Source organism: Ascidiella aspersa, chromosome 2, assembly GCF_963924565.1.
Source record: "Ascidiella aspersa chromosome 2, kaAscAspe10.2, whole genome shotgun sequence".
Taxonomy (NCBI): Eukaryota; Metazoa; Chordata; class Ascidiacea; order Phlebobranchia; family Ascidiidae; genus Ascidiella; species Ascidiella aspersa.
In genome coordinates this window covers 4,543,424-4,563,179 of record NC_139448.1, presented here as the reverse complement: position 1 = coordinate 4,563,179, position 19,756 = coordinate 4,543,424, and the positions used below count along the sequence as shown (strand labels likewise).

At 36.5% G+C, this 19,756-nt stretch overlaps 2 protein-coding genes across 2 annotated transcripts; both read right to left on the bottom strand.

Moving 5' to 3' along the window:
* Positions 1-2,360: 2,360 nt before the first annotated feature.
* LOC146163245 (acetylcholinesterase 1-like) lies at positions 2,361-12,211 on the bottom strand. The gene is made up of 11 exons (XM_083383024.1): positions 12,081-12,211; positions 9,305-9,455; positions 8,616-8,826; positions 7,793-7,914; positions 7,064-7,266; positions 5,664-5,811; positions 5,125-5,223; positions 4,442-4,533; positions 3,836-4,001; positions 3,274-3,397; positions 2,361-2,617 (listed from the first exon to the last, which is right to left on the bottom strand). The coding sequence occupies exons 1-11, from the start codon at positions 12,209-12,211 to the stop codon at positions 2,361-2,363; spliced, it is 1,704 nt and encodes a 567-aa protein (XP_083239150.1).
* A 2,812-nt stretch (positions 12,212-15,023) lies between these two features.
* On the bottom strand, positions 15,024-17,575 carry LOC146163244 (large ribosomal subunit protein eL37A-like). Its single transcript, XM_083381741.1, has 4 exons — positions 17,526-17,575; positions 16,561-16,675; positions 15,843-15,927; positions 15,024-15,152 (listed from the first exon to the last, which is right to left on the bottom strand). Exons 1-4 carry the CDS (start codon positions 17,526-17,528, stop codon positions 15,089-15,091), a joined length of 267 nt encoding a protein of 88 aa, XP_083237867.1. The 5' UTR covers positions 17,529-17,575; the 3' UTR covers positions 15,024-15,088.
* Positions 17,576-19,756: the final 2,181 nt, after the last annotated feature.

The following is a 19,756-nucleotide window of genomic DNA, read 5'->3' as shown; positions in this document are numbered from 1 at the left end:
CATTGTCTTGTCATAATTGTATGTTTGTCTATCTGTCCCTGTCTATCAGTGTTTGTCCCAGTTTTGTTTGTCCAGTGCTCTTGCACTAATGGCAGCCGTTGCTGACCATGTCCGTTTCATGTCTTTGTTTTATATGTTTGTTTTTCTGTTAACGTTTGTTTTTAATTCTTTATCTAATTCGCGGTCACCGAAATGTGTTTTTTTCGTGTCCCGAAATTAGTATACATCACTGTTATTTCATATACCCGCAAAAAACAGTATTTCGTTATAACCGAAAATTATACCTGAAAAAACTTACACTTTTCTACGGCAAAACCACACCTGACTGATTATAATAATAAGTTACACTTTTAATTTTACTTGAAAACAGCTAAAAACGCACTTTTAATTTGTGTTGTATTATGCAATGGAGAGGTTTTTGTTGTTTCATTTCACCTGATACTTGCAATTTCAACCATGTTTGTCCTGTTACTTGTCAGTTTTCGGGCATATTCTGTCCAAGCTTATCTGTTGAATTGTCGAATTAAAAAAAAGAAATCAAATATGTGTTTAATCAGTGCAATTCGACATAGCTTCTGTTATCACAATTGAGATGAAGTCAGTCTGTTCTTGTTAGCAAATAATGTTTGTGTAAGTTAAACATCAAGTAATAGGGTTTAGTACTGTGGCCTAGTGTTCCGCCTAAGTGCACAGTCACTTAAATAAGCAGAAGCACCAAACCATTTGCGCAATTACGTTTAGTATGTGCATATCGCTAATTAAGAAAATATATATTTTAACAAGTAGGCTAAGAGGCCAAAACAATTGAGTTTCCGGCTGAATAGGAAATAAACATAATCTTTGCAACTTTTTGTGTGGCTATAAGTAAGGACTCGCCCCGAGCTTAGCGTTTATTTGTAGATAAATCCGTTTCTATACAAATTAATATATTAGGTCATTTGGTGTAATTTTATTATTCAATAGTAAATGTGCAAACATTCCTAGTCGGAAATCTAAATGAAAGGTTTTTTGGGTGACTGAAGCAATCATAAAACCCAAACAGGCCTATGATACTACCATGAACGGTAAAACCGCTTTATAAATAACGTGTAAGACAAGCGGGAACCAACGCTGACTATTGTGGAAGTTCGAAAATATCAGATCGGAGCCGATACCCGATGCCAAATGTAATTATCGATACCGTCCGATACTAGGGCGGTATCAGTGCCATCGGATACTAAATTAAAATAGCAATTTCAGCCACGATCTGCAATTCAGCGATTCTACCTTGAAAGTAAAGTTATGAAAAAATAGTAGTAGGCTCAAATTCAGAGGTACCGTAGCTCAACTTATTAACGCTAAAGCACATTGTGGCCTAATAACCTAGAAAATATTACCGTTTAATCTTTCAATTTCATTTCTTTGAGAATATAAATGACGTCATTTGGTATCGGATCGCGATACTTTTTGCCCAAAATATCGGGTATTGGTATCGGAACAAAATATCAAATACCGACTGGTGGCTATATGTGTAGGCCAGTGGTTCTTCTAAATTGCTATCAGCTAATTGAGGTGTGTTTATCACACTGGGGTTCCTCCCAGTGAAATGTTTCCATAGGGTTCCACTTCAGCAAAAAGGTTGAAAAGCACTGGTGTAGGCTAATAACTAGGACCTACTGGCTATACGTGTAATGTTGAAGGTGTTGGGACAGCTTGTCATTTTCCCACAACCTCTCTTAAATGACGTATGTTTAAATTGTATCGCAATCGGGTGATAAGAAGACCCGAGCTAATATTTGAACTAAGTTATACGACCGATAAAACGAGACTAGGTGCGGCCGTATGTGGGATCACACTTGTCCAAAGTAAAATAAATTAAGTATTGGGTTCGGTGTTAATAATATTTTGACGTGCTAGTCTCAAAAGTAAATCGAAGAAATTAAATCAAATTTCGAGTTCCTTGAACACATCAGGGATTAGTTATGGTTAAGAAAGCAAACCAAATTGGCAATTAAAAGGTGTATTTTGATGAAGGGAAAAGTGATTGACAGCATTTTTACTTGTTCCGCACACAAAACTCATAAAGTTAAAAACCTTGTAAATTGCAGGATCTTACTTTATTAACATATACGCCTAAACAGGATTTCGATTTTTTTTTAATTTTCAACTTATGTAAATTTAACTTAAATTCTAAAGCCAAAAAGGTCGAGTAAATGGACATTATATTGATTAAGACGTTTTAAAACCAACAGGTATTTTTGGCTTTTAAATTAATTTTCAAGCTACATTATATGGATCCGTGCATAGTGTACCTAATTTGAATTCATCTTCTATAATCTATAACCAAAACCAAAACCAAAACGAACGTCATCAAGAACTATTTATTTAAACTCCTTCATGAGCTCATTAAGCGCTCTCACAATACTGGGACCAAAAATCTTGAAATCATAACCGACCCCATCCCAGAAGCTGCAGTAATCCTTGAGGGGAACTTGCTCCATCGAGGGGTGTGGGGCGTCGAGGGAGGCGCTCACCCACTCACCAGGGGCGTACTGGGGCCAGTTTATGAAGGAACCCAGGGCCCCTTGGAGATCAGAGGGAATTCCCTGGTTGACGTTTCCACTGTGCACGAAGTTTCCTATGGAAAAAGATGTTAAAACCGTGTAAAATTTAATTGGCCGTAAATGTGTAAATAGTGTGGATCCAGTGATAAAATCAATTCAATCCTGGTCTTTTAAGTCTTTCAAACCATGAAAATTAATCCAAACTTTGGAATTAACTAAAAAAAAGTTAAATAAACTTGAAAGGTAATGTTCTGAAAGGATCAATGCTTATCCTGCATTTATTGCACCAAAATCCGGTGTTTGAGTTACTCACAGGTTGCACGATAACAATTTAAAGTGCTTGAGTTACCATTAGGCCTAGCATATCTGTTGGGTTATATTTATTCCCTTGCCACGAAAGGCAGCATGAAAATTTTGGTTAAGGAGGTCAAAAGCTACTGGTTTCCCAAGGACAGAACCGACATATATCATTGCTTTAGTTGACTTACTACAGTGGTTCTCAACAATTCATTAAGGCATTCTGTGGGAAACTTTACTCCGAAAAATCCCTGTTTCAAAAGATAGAAAATCAGTTGTAAACTCCAGTAAAAAATAGTAATGAAAACACGATTAGAATGTGGTAAAAAGCATTTGCTGGTATGTTAGAGGCTTTTCTATTTTGCTAGAACCGTATTCAGATCTTGCATCGCAGTTTGAAAAATATCTCACTAATTAATCGTAACTGTATTACCGATGTAGTGGGTCCAGGAGTTGACGTAAGTTACTTCTTCGTCGGTGTAAGTTTGTCCCACATGAGGCCCAGACCTCCACGAGTAAGACAACTCGGCTCCGTGGAACGAATAACCGCAGAGAGCCTAAAGTTGGAAACAAATTAAGAATACTGGGATTATATGAGAGGGCTGAAACATTCATACACAAAAGTTAAGTGTGTACAACTCTACCCTGCGTTTTTGACGTAAATAAGAATGTCTGGGACCTACTGTGGTATACGCGATGCGTCTTTAGCTTAGATTTAGAGTTACGTTTTTAGCAGTAGTGCGTCTTGCGCGCCAAATTCGCGATGCCTTTGTTTGTCAGTTGTATCTAAATTGTTTTACGTCGAACAAATCTTCCGGAAATATGTGCAGCCTATACTTTAGTTGAGTTATTGGTCATATTTGGAGAAATATTTCAATTTCATTAAGTATTATAATTTTATGTCAATGACCTCACTTGAAATTTACTTTCTTACTAGAATTTGACTTGGGCAACTGATGGCTTACAACGGGACGTGACGTAACAACTGGTTTTACCTTAAGAGGTCCCATTAAGGTGGGGCAGTCGGGTCCACTGAGTGGGTGATAGTTGGTGAAGTAGTAGACGTTGGTCGGGGCGTCCTTGGTGTTGGCTGCTGAGCGCGCAACCGAGCGTGACGAACAGGTAAAAGCGTAGTGGGAAAGCATATCACCATAAGCATCTCTGGGAGTAGATAACAAACGTAACTTTCGATATTTTTAACCTGTTTTTTTTTTTGCTGTTGTTCTGCTTCGTTGTTGTTTTGGTAATTCTTGCCGTATTTTGTTTATTCAAAGACTGCAGAAACCGTGTGAGGAAATAAATAGCGTAAAATGTTTTAAAAGGCCCATTGTTTAAGAATAATTTTAATAACCCATTTTTAAGTATGATTTTTGCCTACTCAACTGTTCATATGCATTGTTGTTTTGTCTTCAAGTATCAAATTTTTTATTATTTTTGGCAAAAGTGATTTATTAGGAAGTGACGAAGAAGTTCGTTGTGTTTTCAAAAAAATGTTGTTGCCGTTTCAACGTCAGCATAAAAAAACATTTTCACAAAAAGTAGCAACTTTTTCTACTTGTTTTAATATTTTTGAAGCGATGTTTTTATCAGTGCGAACTGACCTGAAATCAGTGACTGTTGGATCCGGGGCGTAAAGCTTGATGACGTCAGGTGATATCCCAGGCCACATCATGTCGCACAAACCAACGAAGCGCTGTGGAACGACACAAGTGTTTGTGCTTTGTTTAAAACGTGTCTAATTTCTGAACAGCCGGAAAGTGAATTAAAGCTTCTTTTTCTTTGATGATTAATATTGTTTGCGTCGAAAAGGTAAAAGGCGGTAAAAACATATTTCATTAGGTTAGGTATGCCCAAGACAAACATTTTATTATCCGACAACCAGGGGTGAACGCAAGTCGGGGTGGCAGTTAAGATATTTTTTGGGGGGCAGTTACGCCGTACCCCTAAAAATAGTTCTTTTTACCAGATTATGTCCCTGTTTCACCAATCCATTGCGCCATTTTCTTAAACGTATTTCAACTAAGATTTCAGTTGCATATTTGTGCACTAAATAGAACGATAACCTAAGTTTTCCAAAGGTTACTTGTTTCAGACGTCCCGTTATTTGTGACGTCATCTTTAAAAATTTTATGCGTTTCAAAAAGAAAATTCTCCGGCCTGCCGGTAATACACAATTATAAGATGTTTACCGTTGGTTTGCTACAACGCAGGAGGAAGTTTACAGGTCAAATTTTTTTGAAAGTTCTCGACCATGAACAAACATAAACCGACGTCATACACTTACGTCATAGTTGATTGGGATTGGAATCATTCCGGACACTAGGTAGAGCTCTTGAGCGTTTGTTCCGATCATAACATTCTTTTCAGTTTGCCATTGGCCAGCCTAGATTAATATTAAATTTTACAATCAAACAACAGAAAATGTTTTGTTTCTTCTCCGAGTATAAGGTTTGGAGGTTGTATAAGACGTGGTAAGAATATCAAAATCCATTTAAAAAAGCTAGATTTACTTAGTTTCATTTGTGTCACTATACTTCATTTTACACGAATAATGGGTTGGGAAGGAATTGAGAAGAAATGTTAATTTATTGTTCAGCCGCAGGTATCTCACTAACACATGGTTCAATAAAAAAACTGTTTTTAAAATATATTCTGTTGTTTGGTTGCAAACCTAATTTACCGTTTTGTTTTTCAAAAAAATGTATTGGGCCACATAATTCTTGTACAATGAAAATGAGCCACGAAAGAAAAAAGGTTGAGAACCGTTGGTCTAATATCATTCAACATTAAGTTGAGATTTATATCGTACAGCCAGTTATATACCGCGTAAGCGTCGGCTTGTTGCTGCGTAAACTCAACACCGTCGATGACTGGAGCAAAGGGTTCGATGAAACCGTAGAAGTCCCCGCTCGCCATGTTGCCCAGCATTACCATAACGAAAGCTCGCACGATTTCATCACTACTCTTCTGGCTGCCGGTTTAAAACAGGAATAACTTTAATAATTTTTTAAACAAAATTTATTTCAAAATATTTTTTTCTAAACAAGAAATTCTTGAGTTTGAATATTTTCAGGTTAAAAATATATAAAGATTTATTTAACCGTATGACGGCTACCTTTGTATGCGGTGTAATATTTATTAAACACCAAACACAGTCTCAATTCACTATGCTTCAAACAATGCTTCAAACAAACGGGGAGGAATTATGTAGGCATAAATATAACTTTTCATTTAAATTTATATGAGGGCTGCCAGAATCGGTTGAAAATAACAAGAGTGCGACTCCAACCAAATGAGAAATTTCGTCGAGTATCGATTCCGGCTCCGATTAGTATCGATTTCCGGCTCAGAGTCCCGAGTCAAGACTATAACACAAACTCCGTCCCGAGTCCGACTTCGACATCGCAGCCTTGGTTTATATTATACCAACTCACGCGCGGCAGTTGTAGCTTCCAGTGAGGCAGGCTGCTCTAACATTTATACAAGCGTGTACAACCGCGATTTAACCTTCAGAGGCTCTACTTCTTAAACGTATTTCATCAATGATAACGGCATATATACCTTTGTTCACCGGGAGTCATCGGAGACAAATGACTCGACTTGACAAGTCTTTTGAACAAATGACTTGGGTTGAAATAAAGCATTTCTTTAAGTATTTTTTTTTATAAAAGTGAGCTATTTGTCCAAATTTTTGCACAAATAACAAATTACTTGCTATATGTTTTCCCTATTTTTTAGTTCAGTTATTGTTCATATTCATGCGAGTTTAAAAATTCTAATAGTTGAACGTTTTATTTTTATGACAAGGATATGACTTGAAGTTGACTTGCTCTAATTATGACTTGAATGTGACTTGACTTGCGCAACTGATGACTTGGACTGGGACTTGAGTTGTTATTTATTCTAAAATACTTGACTTGGACTTAAGTTATTTTACAAATTACTTGACTGGGACTTAAGTCATTTTAAAATGACTTGTTTACAACACTGCCGTATTATATTTTGTATGACTGTAAACTGTTTAATGAAAGTTATAACGGACCCAAGCAAATTTTAAACTTTCGCAAATGGACCTTTGCTAAAAATAATTGAGTAGCCCTGCCCTGCCCTATACCTATACCTTCAAAACAAAGTCATGCCGCTAAGTAAATGAAAATCAATTATTTTAATTTTACTAAGGGTCATCTCAAATGGATTTGGTTTATTAATCACAAACAACTCACACTAGGCAGTTGTAGCTTCCAGTGAGGCATCCTGCCCTTCTTGCAAGTGTGGTTCCCTGTTCGCGTGCTTCTTCGATGCTTTTAAAGGTGAAGGCCACCGGGTTGCTTTGCATTATTCCTTGGCTGAAGAGAGGAGCACTCACACTCGACATTAGATGGAGACCGACCGATTGGGCTCCAGCGCTCTCGCCAAAGATCGTGACCTGGTGGAAATTTAATTAGTCGTTAAAAGTAATTTACCTAAAGAAGTGTAAACAAGCCAGTTGACGTTGGAGCTGATGTTTTTTTGAGTAGCGCAAATACTTTTTAAAAGGTTTTAACCACAAACTAGATAAAAGACATCTTTTTAAGGTCTTCATGTTGATACCGTGCGGATTTAAATGTTAAAGCATACAAACACTTTTACCAAGTCTAGGAGCGATTTCTAAACCATTAATAAGCTATTTATTTAGCACTTGTAGGTGTTTCAAAACGGTGGATAACTCTGTTCAAATTAATCTTTGTCGCATAAAAGTTGTTTTTTTTTAAAGCAAATAATATAATTTGCATTGTTGTGGCAGGCTCTTTGCTCTAAATTCATCATAGACGACTCTCCTTCAATTTGAAATAAATCATGGCATCTTGCACGTATTTATAGGAATGTTGTAAGTTTTTTGGGGGATTTTAAAAGTTTTTTAGAGTTCCTGGGTATATTTAGACTTTGATGTGGTCATTATTTCTTAAACTTACCCTGCTTGGGTCACCACCGAACATTGCGATGTTTTCCTGCACCCAACGCATCGCAAGCTGCTGATCCTTTAACCCCATGTTACCTGGGGCTTGGTCACCCATGGCGAGAAAACCAAATGGCACTAGACAAGACAAACTATAATATTTTCCAGTTTTCAAAACATGGTTCGATTTTTCAGCTGGGACCGTTTGATGTTTAATAAACTGAACCAAAATGTATAAAGAGTTTAATATTGGTGCCTCTGCCGGTGGCTATATATGCGTCCGGGATTCGTTCTTTTTTAAATTTAACCCTATTTTTGATCAAAACTTCTTTTAACAGAATCTAGGCCCAGGGCAGTGGTTCTCAACCTTTCGTGGCTTGCGACCCACCCTCAAAAATAAGAAATAAATTGTGGCACCCCTACATCATTTTTACGTAAGTAAATTGCTATAGAATGTCACAGAAAATAGAACTGGAACAACACACATCAACTCTACACAACATAGGAAGTTACAATTAGACTTATTCCAATTTCATCCTACATAAAATTTGTAGTTGAGCATAAATCGGATTCTTAAAAATTCTCAAATATCTTGTGGCACCCTTGGGCATTAGAAATAACACCCCAGGGTGCCGCGGCACCCCGGTTGAGAACCACTTCCCTAGGGGCTAACTTGGCTACAAACCTATCACTTTTACAATTTATTTGGCAAAACCTATAACGCCGAATATACAACAATTAAAGAAGGATGACGCCATACACTAATTTACTTAAAAGCGGTCGATTTTAATATTTTACCACAAAATGAAGAAAAATTAACAAAACAGAACAATTCTCACTGTATCTGTAGTTGAGAGTAACCACGATGGCGTCGGTGGCGCCAGAGAGGTACCTTCCTTCGTAAATAGGGGAAAGCCCGCTACCGAACCAGAATGCCCCTCCGTGAAACCAAATGATCACAGGGTGGTCAGCACTTGGGGGATTGCTGGGGTCAGTGAGGTCAACATCATTGGGGACGTAAACGTTCAAGTAAAGGCAATCTTCGCTTTCCTGTTATGAATTTGTTTGACATTAAATTGAATTTAAGCTTTAAATATTGGGAATTCCACAAACCATGCCAAGACCAAAACCACGTTTTGTAAAGCCAAAGCTAAACCTTAAAAAATAATTTAAAACAATACTAAAAAATCCAAAACTTTCGTTGAAAACAAAAACACCCAAATTAAATACAGAAAAAGCTACTAAAAATTAAACAACCTAAACACTAAAATTAAAACAGCGAGACTCTTTAAAGAAGTAAAACGACTAAAATTTAAACAATAAAACCCCACACGTATTAAATCGAAACAGCCAAAAAAACAGAAAAAAACAAAAAAAAATGGAACAACAACAACCAAAAATAATGAAATCATGAATAACCGAAATAAATTAAATGTTTGAAAAAAAATCAAAGCAATATTTAATCAAAACTATACGAAGCACCAGAGAACCAAAGCAACGGAATTAAAAAAACGTAACAAGAACGCACAAATTCTGCGCAGAGTCCTAGGGAGCACATCAGCCGCATCCCAATACATCCGACCATCGTGTTGTTGGTGGCGAAACGGTCGCCATGGAAACCAATCGGCTCCGGGTTCTGGAATCTTAGGTTTCCGACAGGAGGCTTGGCGAATGGAACGCTGGATAGAAATGTTTCGAAACGTTACGGTAAGAGTGAAGTAAAGCATAATGGTTGGAGGTTGTAGTAAGACGTAGTAAGAATATCAAAACCCTTAAAGAAAGATATCATTTTAAACACTTTATTCATATTACACCTTCATCTGCATGAGGTTTGATGTTCTTAGTACGCATTGTAAGAATATTTCAGGTTGTGCAAACTGGGGCCCATGGACATCTTAAGGGTACGTGAACTAGTTTTACGGTGTCCATAATGACCTAATTAAAATATTTGTAAATTATTTGAAAAGTTTTAAAAAAGAGTTAAAAAAAACGTTTTAGCACCGAATAAATTCTTTGGACTGAAAACCGTAGGTTTCCCAGGTCTACTATTTTTATAACGTCAATTAATAACGTCAGCTTTAAAAAGTTGTGTCGGTCCTGGTCCACGAAAAATAATTTAGGTTAAAACGTTTAAGAACCCCTGGTCTAATTGAATTTCAAGTTTAATTAACAAATTTACCACTTCAGAGTCAAGTCTTGGCGTATCATTTGTACACGAAATAACTAAAAATCGAAAACATAATTTCACCTTGTCAACTCATTTGTTAATATCTGACAGCAAACCTTTATTAACTTTCATGCGCATGACGCTTTTTCAGTCATTTACCTTCAACTGATACAAACCGCTGTTAGTTAAAGGCTGGCCAACTAAGTGAAACACTCTGCGGCAAAAAAATGCGCTTGCACTAGCAATTCATTTTCGGCGCCTAAAACGTTGAGTGAAGCACCGGCAAAAGCAATTAGGTTGTTTTTATTTGTCCGATGCAGCGTTGCGCCACTTTATTACTGAAGCAAGGAACTCCAACGTGTTTGCATTTTACGTGATCAAGTTCATTCGACAAATACACCCGCTGGAAATACTGATGGGCTTCCAGAAAGTGATAACAAACTTAAAAGTTAAAAAAAAATATATATAAAGTTATTTTACAAACTTTCAAAATCCATCTGTCATAAAACAAAATTTTTTTTCTTGGCCGGAGATACATATTTTTGTTATATTGAGGATTCGCGTAACATTCCAGGTTTTGGGTACGTACACCAGATTTAGAAAAGTGGTTCACATTACTAACTTTACGTATCGCGAATAGGCCTACGCCAATTTTGCACGAAATGTTACATCTATATAAATTCTACTTGACATATTTGTTATCTACCGCACGGTTTCCCAAACGTTTTTGGACCACGGACCACTATTTGTAAATCTGTTTTTTCGCGGACCGCAATATAAAGCCAAAAAATAAATAAAACCAAATTTTATATATTTCCAAAGCTGACAGCATGTTACAACAACTGTAAATCAGGCGGGCTTCGGATATGTTTTTGCACTTGAAATAATGTTTAGTTACTTTTAAGGAGGCAGTAAAGTTTTGGCGCAAAGCGAGACAAAAAGCGTTTGTTAGGTTTAAAATTCGAGTCCACACGTCGTTATTTATATTAAAAAGTGTAATATAACCACTTGGAGAAAACGCGATAACCTTAATGGTTAATCTAGTTCAGTGTTTGTCCACCTGGCGAGCTAAGCGAGCGCAAATTTTTCGGGGGTATACTGGCATTTCTTTCAAAGTTTTTACTACATTTCAAAAATAAAAATGTATGTCCGATATTTTTGAACACCTTTTCCGTTTGTTCGCGACGCATTTTGGCACTTGTCAGTCTTCCACAGCGCAAAAAGCGCTAATCTAGTTCAAATGACAGCATTATAACGTAAACAAACCTGATGTATGAAGATCGTTAACGCAAAGCGCGAACATTTTTCGCATTTACATAGTTAAAATAGTCAAAAATGGACTCGTGTCATAGTTCGTCAAAGAGACTGCGGGCCGGATAAATTCCATTCGCCGGTCGTAGGTTATCGACCCCTGCTGTACAACGTATACAGTATGTGTAACATTTTAATTTGTTGTCATATCGCCACGGACCACCGGTGCAGTCGTCGCGGACCACCAATGGTCCGCGGACCACAGTTTGGGAAACCCTGATCTACCGTATGTAAACTGTCTTAAAACTAAAGCAATACATAATCTCTTGGAGTTGCGCCTTAGTTCAACAAATCGTACCAAAAGACTACGAGAAATGTTCTCTTTATGATTGCAAAAAGTTTTAACAAATAATTAGGGTTCGCAGACCGAAAAATAGCCGTGATTCGATAAAGGATTGTTGAGTGTTTCTCATCTTATCGCAGCAACCCAAATTAAGAGTGCAAATATAACATTGAAGCTTTGTGACCCAATTCTCTTCACTGAACTTTTGTAAGTAAAAGAAACATATGAAATTAGTAAATATAAGTTCGAATTTAATTAATAAGAGCCATTTTAGTCTTGTTTTTAGTTCGGAGTCACGTCCAGGCACTTTGTCAGCTTAAGAGGTAAGTTGTTGTCACCAAGCTCTATTCGTATTTCTTCGAAATTTTCTCAAATTTTGTAGCAATCTTGCTTAGAACCGATTTATCAATAAATCGAACCATTCGAAATACCGCAGTCGGCGACCAAACCAAGTCAAACGGCGACACAAGTTTAGATCGCGACCCATAGGTTGAGATAAACTGAGATAGGTTTTCGAAACTTAATTCCAACAAAATGACCCACCTGTAAAAGACCTGGCTCTCAGCTTCTTGGAGTCCGGTCAGTTGTCCATTGTTGGTCTTCACAATAGGCTGGGCTGCCTGTGAGGCCGCGAGGACCGCTAGAAATATTGTCGCCACAAAAACTTGCTTCATACCTTCTCGCTTAATTGCCTTGTATAGTATGGTTCGTAAAATGTCGACCCGTATCTATTATAAGGGCGACTGTCCAGGGCCTTCTGTGTTGACTTTTAAGGGGCGTTTTTTTACAAAGCAGGTAAGTTGCATAACGCTCGTGAAACGAAAACGGGGCAAATAAACCATGCATTTGCGATGCTTTCCAAATTTCACAATATTCTTGATCAGAACTAATCTTAATCAATTAACCATTTGAAATACTGCGACGTCAGAAAATTACGCCAAAAGGTGACGTCATAATGAAGTTAAGAACGCCACACAGTTGGTTTAATTTTTATTAGGGTTAATATTGGAAGTTTCAGAATGAAGGCTATATAGATGTTTCCTTTAACAAACAAAAGTCAGATTACGCAAATTGAAAAAACATTTGTATCGTTTGAGATGCCAAAACTTTGTAATATTGATGGTTGAATAAGACGCATGATGTCTTTGGGCATAAGCGATTTTATCAAAATGGCCTAAAGACATTCTCTTAACATATAGTTTTTTGCATTCACTCAGTTAAAAAATAGGCAAATTATTGCATTTAAGTAATAAAAATGGACCAAAAATGCAGTTTGACGGGGCCACGTCCCCCTCAACCCGCCGTTATATAAGAAGCCGCCCCTGACCACGTTATATAAGAAGTCGCCCCTGACCACGTTATATAAGAAGTCGCCCCTGACCACGTTATATAAGAAGTCATCCCTGGTCACAGTATATAAGAATGTAATACCTTGAAGCGGTTATTTCTGTGTGTTTTTGAAACGTATAAGATAACACCCTTCTCCTACCCTCATCCTAATTTATGCCCCTGTGTGGCTAGTTATTTGTCCCACATTGTTTAAAGCGAATCGCGTGATCCTCTAATGTTTGAGTACCGATATAGAAGCAGTGTCGCGCCACGTCTATATTAGCTCTAGGAGCTTGTCGATTACTGTAAAAAGTTACCCAATATTTGGCTGTGGTTGCTGCCAGCTGTCGCGCGTTACGCACTTGGCCTTAAACTAAGTAAAGTTACCATTTTGGTGTTAGTGAGTCGATAGGGATGTCCAATACTCGACATTTTATTCTGATAACTATACCCGATATAAATACGTATATATATATATATACATATATAGCCGATATTTTATTGTTACTGCTACGCTCAAATAGGAAAAATTGATAAAAGCGAAACATTCAAAGGTAACTTTTGTTTGGTTATTAAAGCGAAATCTTCTTCAGTTTAAAGTGTAGCTGCCTTCAGTTCGTAAACTACAGTTTTTAGTAATTTTACTTTGTAAGTTAAAAATTATGCGTTTGCAAATCATGGTTAAAATTCCCATTAAAATGTTATTGCCCCAGATGCCACCGCTTGGCGTCGGGTATCGGCTTCAATCCGTTATTAATGGACATTTATACCCTGAATGTTTTCATAGCTATATTTAAATAGATTTATTAGAAAAAAGATGTGGTTCATTAAGAAACAAATACTGCTCCGGTACACCACCTAACGGAAAAGTATGCGTAACAACAGGTAGTGGTATTTTACTCCACAGTTTGGTAGGAAGCTAATTATAAATAATCGTAAGACTATTAATTCTCGCAAGATTCGCGACAAAGCTTTTTGGAAACAAATACCATTATTACGAGATGAGTGATTCCGCCAGGCGAATCAATTTTGGGCCAATGGACTAAAACAGGGGTCGGCAACCTACGGCCCGCGGGCCGGATCCGGCCCGCCGATGGAATTCATCCGGCCCGCCGCCTCTTTGACAAATTAGACACAAGTCTATTTCACAAACTTTTCTATTTCACAAACGACTATTTAAACTACCTAATTGCGAAAAATTTTCGCGCTTCGCGCGAGTGCTTATTCTACGTCCGGTTTGTTTACGCTTAGATGCTGCCTTTGTAACTAGACCAGCGATTTTTACCGTGTCGCGAAAAACCGAAAACGTATTAAAAAATATTGGACATTTTTAAACATTTTCTTATTTTTATTTTCTGCATTGTAATAAAAACTTGCTAGAAATTAAAAGAAATACCGGTGTAACCACCCAAAAAAATCGCGCTCGCTTCGCTCGCCAGGTTTGCCTAGACTTGAAAAGGTTAACAAACCCTGAGCTAAATTAACTTTAAATGTAATCGCGTTCCTCAAAATAGTTTTATTACACTTTTTATTAGTAGTATGGATGACGAACGTGTGAACTCAAATTTTAAACCAAACAAACGCTTTTTTCGCGCTTTGCGTCAACGCTTTACGGCCCCTGTAAATGTAATTAAGCACGTTTTTAAATACAAAAAACCCGAGCCCCACCTGATTCACAGTTGTTTTAACATTTCAATAATACAATTCTTAGTTATCATTTTGTGCGGCCCGCAAAGACCTTTCTGAGTTTAGTTTGGGCCCGCGACTAGAATAAGGTTGCCGACTCCTGGACTAAAACGAGGTTTTGCGATTCGTGCTCGAGTATTATGAAGGGTTTGCGTTAGAACCAATTTGATTAACAATCATAACGTAAATCAGGGCTATAAGACAATTCGAAACCGGCGGACGCAGTACCAAGATTTAAACCTAGAGGACGCAGCAAACTGTAAATTTGGAACAGCATATGGTGGAATACTTTCCATTCAATGTATTGTTGGCTGGTAAGTGAAAGACGCCTTCTTTGAGTGAATTGCTGTATATTTATAATAACCTTATTTTTAATAATAGTTCAAAGCCAAACTTTTTTGCAAAATGGCCTTTAAGTGTCAGTTATTACACACGCTGGTTTTCAAAAGTCCTAATACAACAACAGAGAGATGAGGGTTGAAATTTTATTGGCAATCAAACGAATCAACATTGCTCATCTTGGAGTTGCTGCTGTTTCATGCTTTTGCCTGCGACTTGCTTTGTCTTGGCTTGGGGGTCTGTCCCTCACGGAATCCGTTGCTGCAAATAATACATTTGAACATCACACAAAGACATAAAGAGAGAATATATATATTCTACTAAATTGCTCTAGACCAGGGGTTGTTAAAATTATTTTAACGCAGCTGCAATTAACATTTTTGTTGGTTCGCATGACTGTGGATCAGTGTTTGGAGATGACATAATTAAACGGGTAGACTAAAAAACTGCTGTTTTTAGTCCAACAAAAGAGAAATGAAGTAGTCTAAACTCTAAATACATCAAGGCGCCATAGAACTGTCAATTTGTTTTTTCTTGAAAATCAAATTACATTTTTCAATTTACACATTAAACGTTTTAATTGGTCCTTCATAGACCCTAATTAAACTTGTCCATGTACCCCAAAGGGTCTAGACCAGTGTTCTACATTTGAGCCAGACAAATTTTAGCTTTGGAGTTTTTGGAAAGCAGTCTTTTTGTCAACTGCGCAATTGTAAAACAGTTTACGATTAGGGAAATTTAATCTGCCGCTGTAAGACTTGCTATACTTGTAAGATAATGTGTTCCAAATTGCTATACCAAAAAAAATTAAAGGTAAGAAAAACATTGGAAATTGTAATATTTAATATTTAAGTAATAAATGTAATTTTTTTGCAGGGTTGAAGTACATAAGATAGTTACGCAATAGGAGAAAAATTGATTAAATAAATTCAATAGCAAGCTGCTACTTACTGGAATCGCCTGTTAACAAGTTTAAGATGACGCATTCTTCCGGTTCCAGTTGTACGTCTCCTCTTTGCCTTGCGAGACCAATTGACTGAAACAAGATTACAAGATTGTAGTGTATTGGTCAGACCTTTTAAATTCTAAACTATATTTTTTTCAATCTAACAGACGTACCCAACACATCTGCCAGTGCCACAAACTAACATACAAATGCATTATACAACCTGCAGCCGCTAGAGATTTGTGCCAACTTTTTTTTTGTCAAAATCCTACTTTTGTTTGGCCAAATATTCTACTAAACTTGATTGAAAAAGTCCTAAAATAGGACTACATATACATGCAAAAGACTGCTTATTTTTTATTGTAAATGCACATTTCCTGCCAAATGGTCTTAATGGCATAGTTTTGGGCAATCATTCCACTCCAAGATATATTTGGCAAAAGGGCTGTGGAATGCGATCCAAATCCCAAGCTACATTCAAAATGTGACTAGCATAGTTGAATATGCATTCCCAGTTTCTTCCCGTTAAATGTCTTGGTGTGGTTATCGCCTATGACCAAATTGGCGTAAAATATTGATGGAATGGCCTATTGAATTTACAATACTATTTTTGGAGTATACAATGGAACTACGAGCCACTTGCTACAAATAATGCCAATGAGCGCAACCACGATATCACAAGCCCTGTTGTATAAATTTGAACAAATGAACAGAATAACTTACATTCACTCATCTTGGCAGACTTTTTCTTTTGGATGTGGTAGTTTGATCTACCGGTGCGGCGACACAAGGTATGTGTCTTGTTATGCCGCTTTCCAAAACTCGATGTTCCCTTAGTCTGCACAAAAATGCATAACAAAGTTAAATGTGTGTTCACTTTGTAAAACAATATGTTTCGGCAATAATTTTAAAACTTATCATTTAAAAATAGTTCAGTGTATATTTATTGTTATAGCAACTTAGCTTCAGTTTTTGTAACTAAATAGGCAGAAACTCTAGCCAATACCCATTTTTATGACATATTTATATTACTTTAGTTTCACTACAGTATGCTATTTGTTAAAGCAAACAGCTATAAGTATTGCTTTTTACTCAACAATGTTTCCACATGCTATTTAGGTCTGCATTGCTTGTAACACCGCTCAACTCTTCTTAGAAATTAATACGTGACGTGACGGAATTGAAGTTTACTGTTTCTAGCCCTTTGTTTACATTTAAATAAATTTAATCTAAACTTTTTACCAATAATTACTGTAAATCTTTCTTTTGAGTATTAACTATGCATACAATATTTCAACAACATATCTAACAGTTGTGTTATTGTAAATCGAGCTACGAAGACATTTTTTTCGAATTGTCGATTTACAAACTAATACCTTTTAGATAAATTTTGTACGACTAGAACAAAAATTACTGCTACAACATATTGCTGAATAGCCTTACGAACTAAAAAACATAATAACGAACACACATCCGCCAACAATATTGGCTGAATCTTAGCTTATCGTAACGTAAAAAGCTGACACTTCCAAATAAAATTTCTCTACTTTTGCAAATATCCCTTCTGCTAATTTTCAACATTACTATCTTCCTTAATGCTTATGAACCAATTCTAAAGCATTTAAATACAGTTTTATCGTAATATAAGTAGGATTATTGCAGATTTTGTCCGAAATTACACAACGTACCATGTTTACTGGCCAGGATGAGAAAAAAAGAGAACAGAGAAGCAAGATTTCTATTTCTCGTCACCGGTTTACTGGTAACCGGTCTTAATACTAAATGTCATTTTTCTTGCACTCAAAAAACATATATTGGTTTACAGAAGTAAATTTAAGGCGCTTCTGTGTTTTGATATATTTATATTTAGCTATAAAACTTCTTCATAGTATTTATGTAGATAACTTTTATTACTGATAATATGTAAATCGGTTTCAGGTCATGTGTAGACCCATGATTTTTATTTGGCAAGAAGCCTTAAAGAAATACCGTCGCAAAATTAAGTCGTAACGAGTCGTCATACAGCATGTTAGTTTGCAACCTTAAAACCTTGTTGTTTTAGTTGAATTAATACAACACCATTGCAACTAAAACCGAGTATAAATACTTCCGGTAGATAGCGACAAAGAACAATTTTTTTTAGGTTTTAAATGACCAACTTTCAATTTACATGCAAACCCAACAGACAAAAAAAATTGCGCATTGCTTGATATATTGGAATATATAAACATGAGGATATTTGATAATAATTAAAACAAGTTTTCAGGGCGATAAAAAGCTGTTTTAGGTTGACAGGAACCACGTTAAACAATTCACGTAAACGAAAACGACATTCATTGCATTCATCTTGGTTTTCCTTCAAATATAATAGCCATGTTTCAAACAGTCTAGCCTACTGATTGCAAATAAATTAGATCAATTGATGTCTTTTAAAATAAGCAGGTAGGCCAGGATCGCAAGTAACGCAAGAATCAATCTCATAGATAGTTTTGCGCCAACCTAAGAATAAGCGAAAATGTTAGAAAAACAACACTTAAAATATTTGAAAAGGTGTTTTTAAAGTACTTTTAAAAAACAAAACAGTCATACAAAGAGTTTGTATTTATAGTGAATAAGCCCTTCTAAAGTCCTATGACTGAATTTAAGAGATCTCAATGTGCCAGCCCAAATATAAGAAAAGGTTTTTCAAATATAAAATTAGGATCGTCGAAAAGGTGCAAATAAACTACTTTAAAAAACCGAAATAACTTTACACAGAATGTGTATATTTGTGATCAACTTCCTCTGATGTCGTACAAATAAACGATAACGGTAGGCAGTAGGCTACACATTACGTCAGATGCCTTCCGAAAGGCTCATCGAAATCAATCAGCCTGGTCAGGATTATAGTGCAAGCAAAGCCAAGATCGGAAAAAAAACTAGCCTGCTGTGTAGTTCGAATTCACGTCCTCGGCCATCGCGGGACTTCGCTTTACCGACCCAAGTATGCAGGGTCTGTGTGAGTTGGCCGGGAAACGACAATACCACCGTTGCCTACTGCACCCTGTTCGTACACACAACATTATTTGAATAGCCGTATTTAGCAAAAATTCATATACACAATGTGTATATTCTGTGATTAAATCCCGGTAATCCTACAGTCTAAAAAAGATATGACGCTAGGCTACGCATTGTATAGTACGTCGAATGCCTTCGGAAAGGTTAACTAATCAGTCTATTTTTAAGAACCGCGATAAATTTTATCGTTTTTTAAATTAAGGTTGGGCAATTTTTAATTTTAGATGGTGCCCTGTACCGGTTTGCGCTTTAGGTTGAACGATTTTCAAAACGGAGTGATGCATGTCGTATTCAAAATGAACTATAAATCGCCCAAGGCGTAAAAAGTTGTGTAAAATTGCGCCGGGTTATGTAAAATTATCTTTTATTAGTTTTGATTTGTTGTATAAGTTGTTTTGATTTAGAAAAAACAGTGAATTCTTATGTGGTGGAAAGTTTTTTTTCTTTTAACTTGATATATTCCAGCTATGATTTAAATACATAGAAACTTTTACAAGTGAAAGTGGTGGGAATCTCGGTTGCTGTAGAAACGTATTCAAGGAGCGCAAGGATTGGTTTAAATTGTCACGTGACCACATAGTGGACACGCTTGATGAACTTTCACTACAAAATAAAATTGAATATGTGGCCTAAAAAATACAGTTCTTCTATCGATTTCTTGTTGAGTCAATTTGCGGATGAGTAGAGAATGTTATTGAGTTGAGAGCAAGTGAGATCGAATGATGAATTCCAGGTAAGTTAAATCAAAAAAACTAAATTTAGTGCAGTAAGAAGTTTAAAAAAAATTGGCTTGCGCGTTTGCGAAAAATTTAAAAAACGTATTAGCCTATTTTAAAATAGCTTTGCATTCAAGTCAGTTCGG

Excerpts from the sequence above, each read along its gene's own strand:
- LOC146163245 (XM_083383024.1), bottom strand. The coding sequence starts at position 12,211 with ATGAAGCAAGTTTTTGTGGCGACAATATTTCTAGCGGTCCTCGCGGCC. Across the intron at positions 5,812-7,063 it reads GGAAGCTACAACTGCCTAGT|CCAGAAGAGTAGTGATGAAA; the intron begins GTGAGTTGTTTG and ends TTAAACCGGCAG. Across the intron at positions 4,534-5,124 it reads CAATCCCAATCAACTATGAC|CGCTTCGTTGGTTTGTGCGA; the intron begins GTAAGTGTATGA and ends GTCGTTCCACAG.
- LOC146163244 (XM_083381741.1), bottom strand. Across the intron at positions 15,928-16,560 it reads GTCTGCCAAGATGAGTGAAT|TCAATTGGTCTCGCAAGGCA; the intron begins GTAAGTTATTCT and ends ATCTTGTTTCAG. Across the intron at positions 15,153-15,842 it reads CTTGTTAACAGGCGATTCCA|CAACGGATTCCGTGAGGGAC; the intron begins GTAAGTAGCAGC and ends TATTATTTGCAG.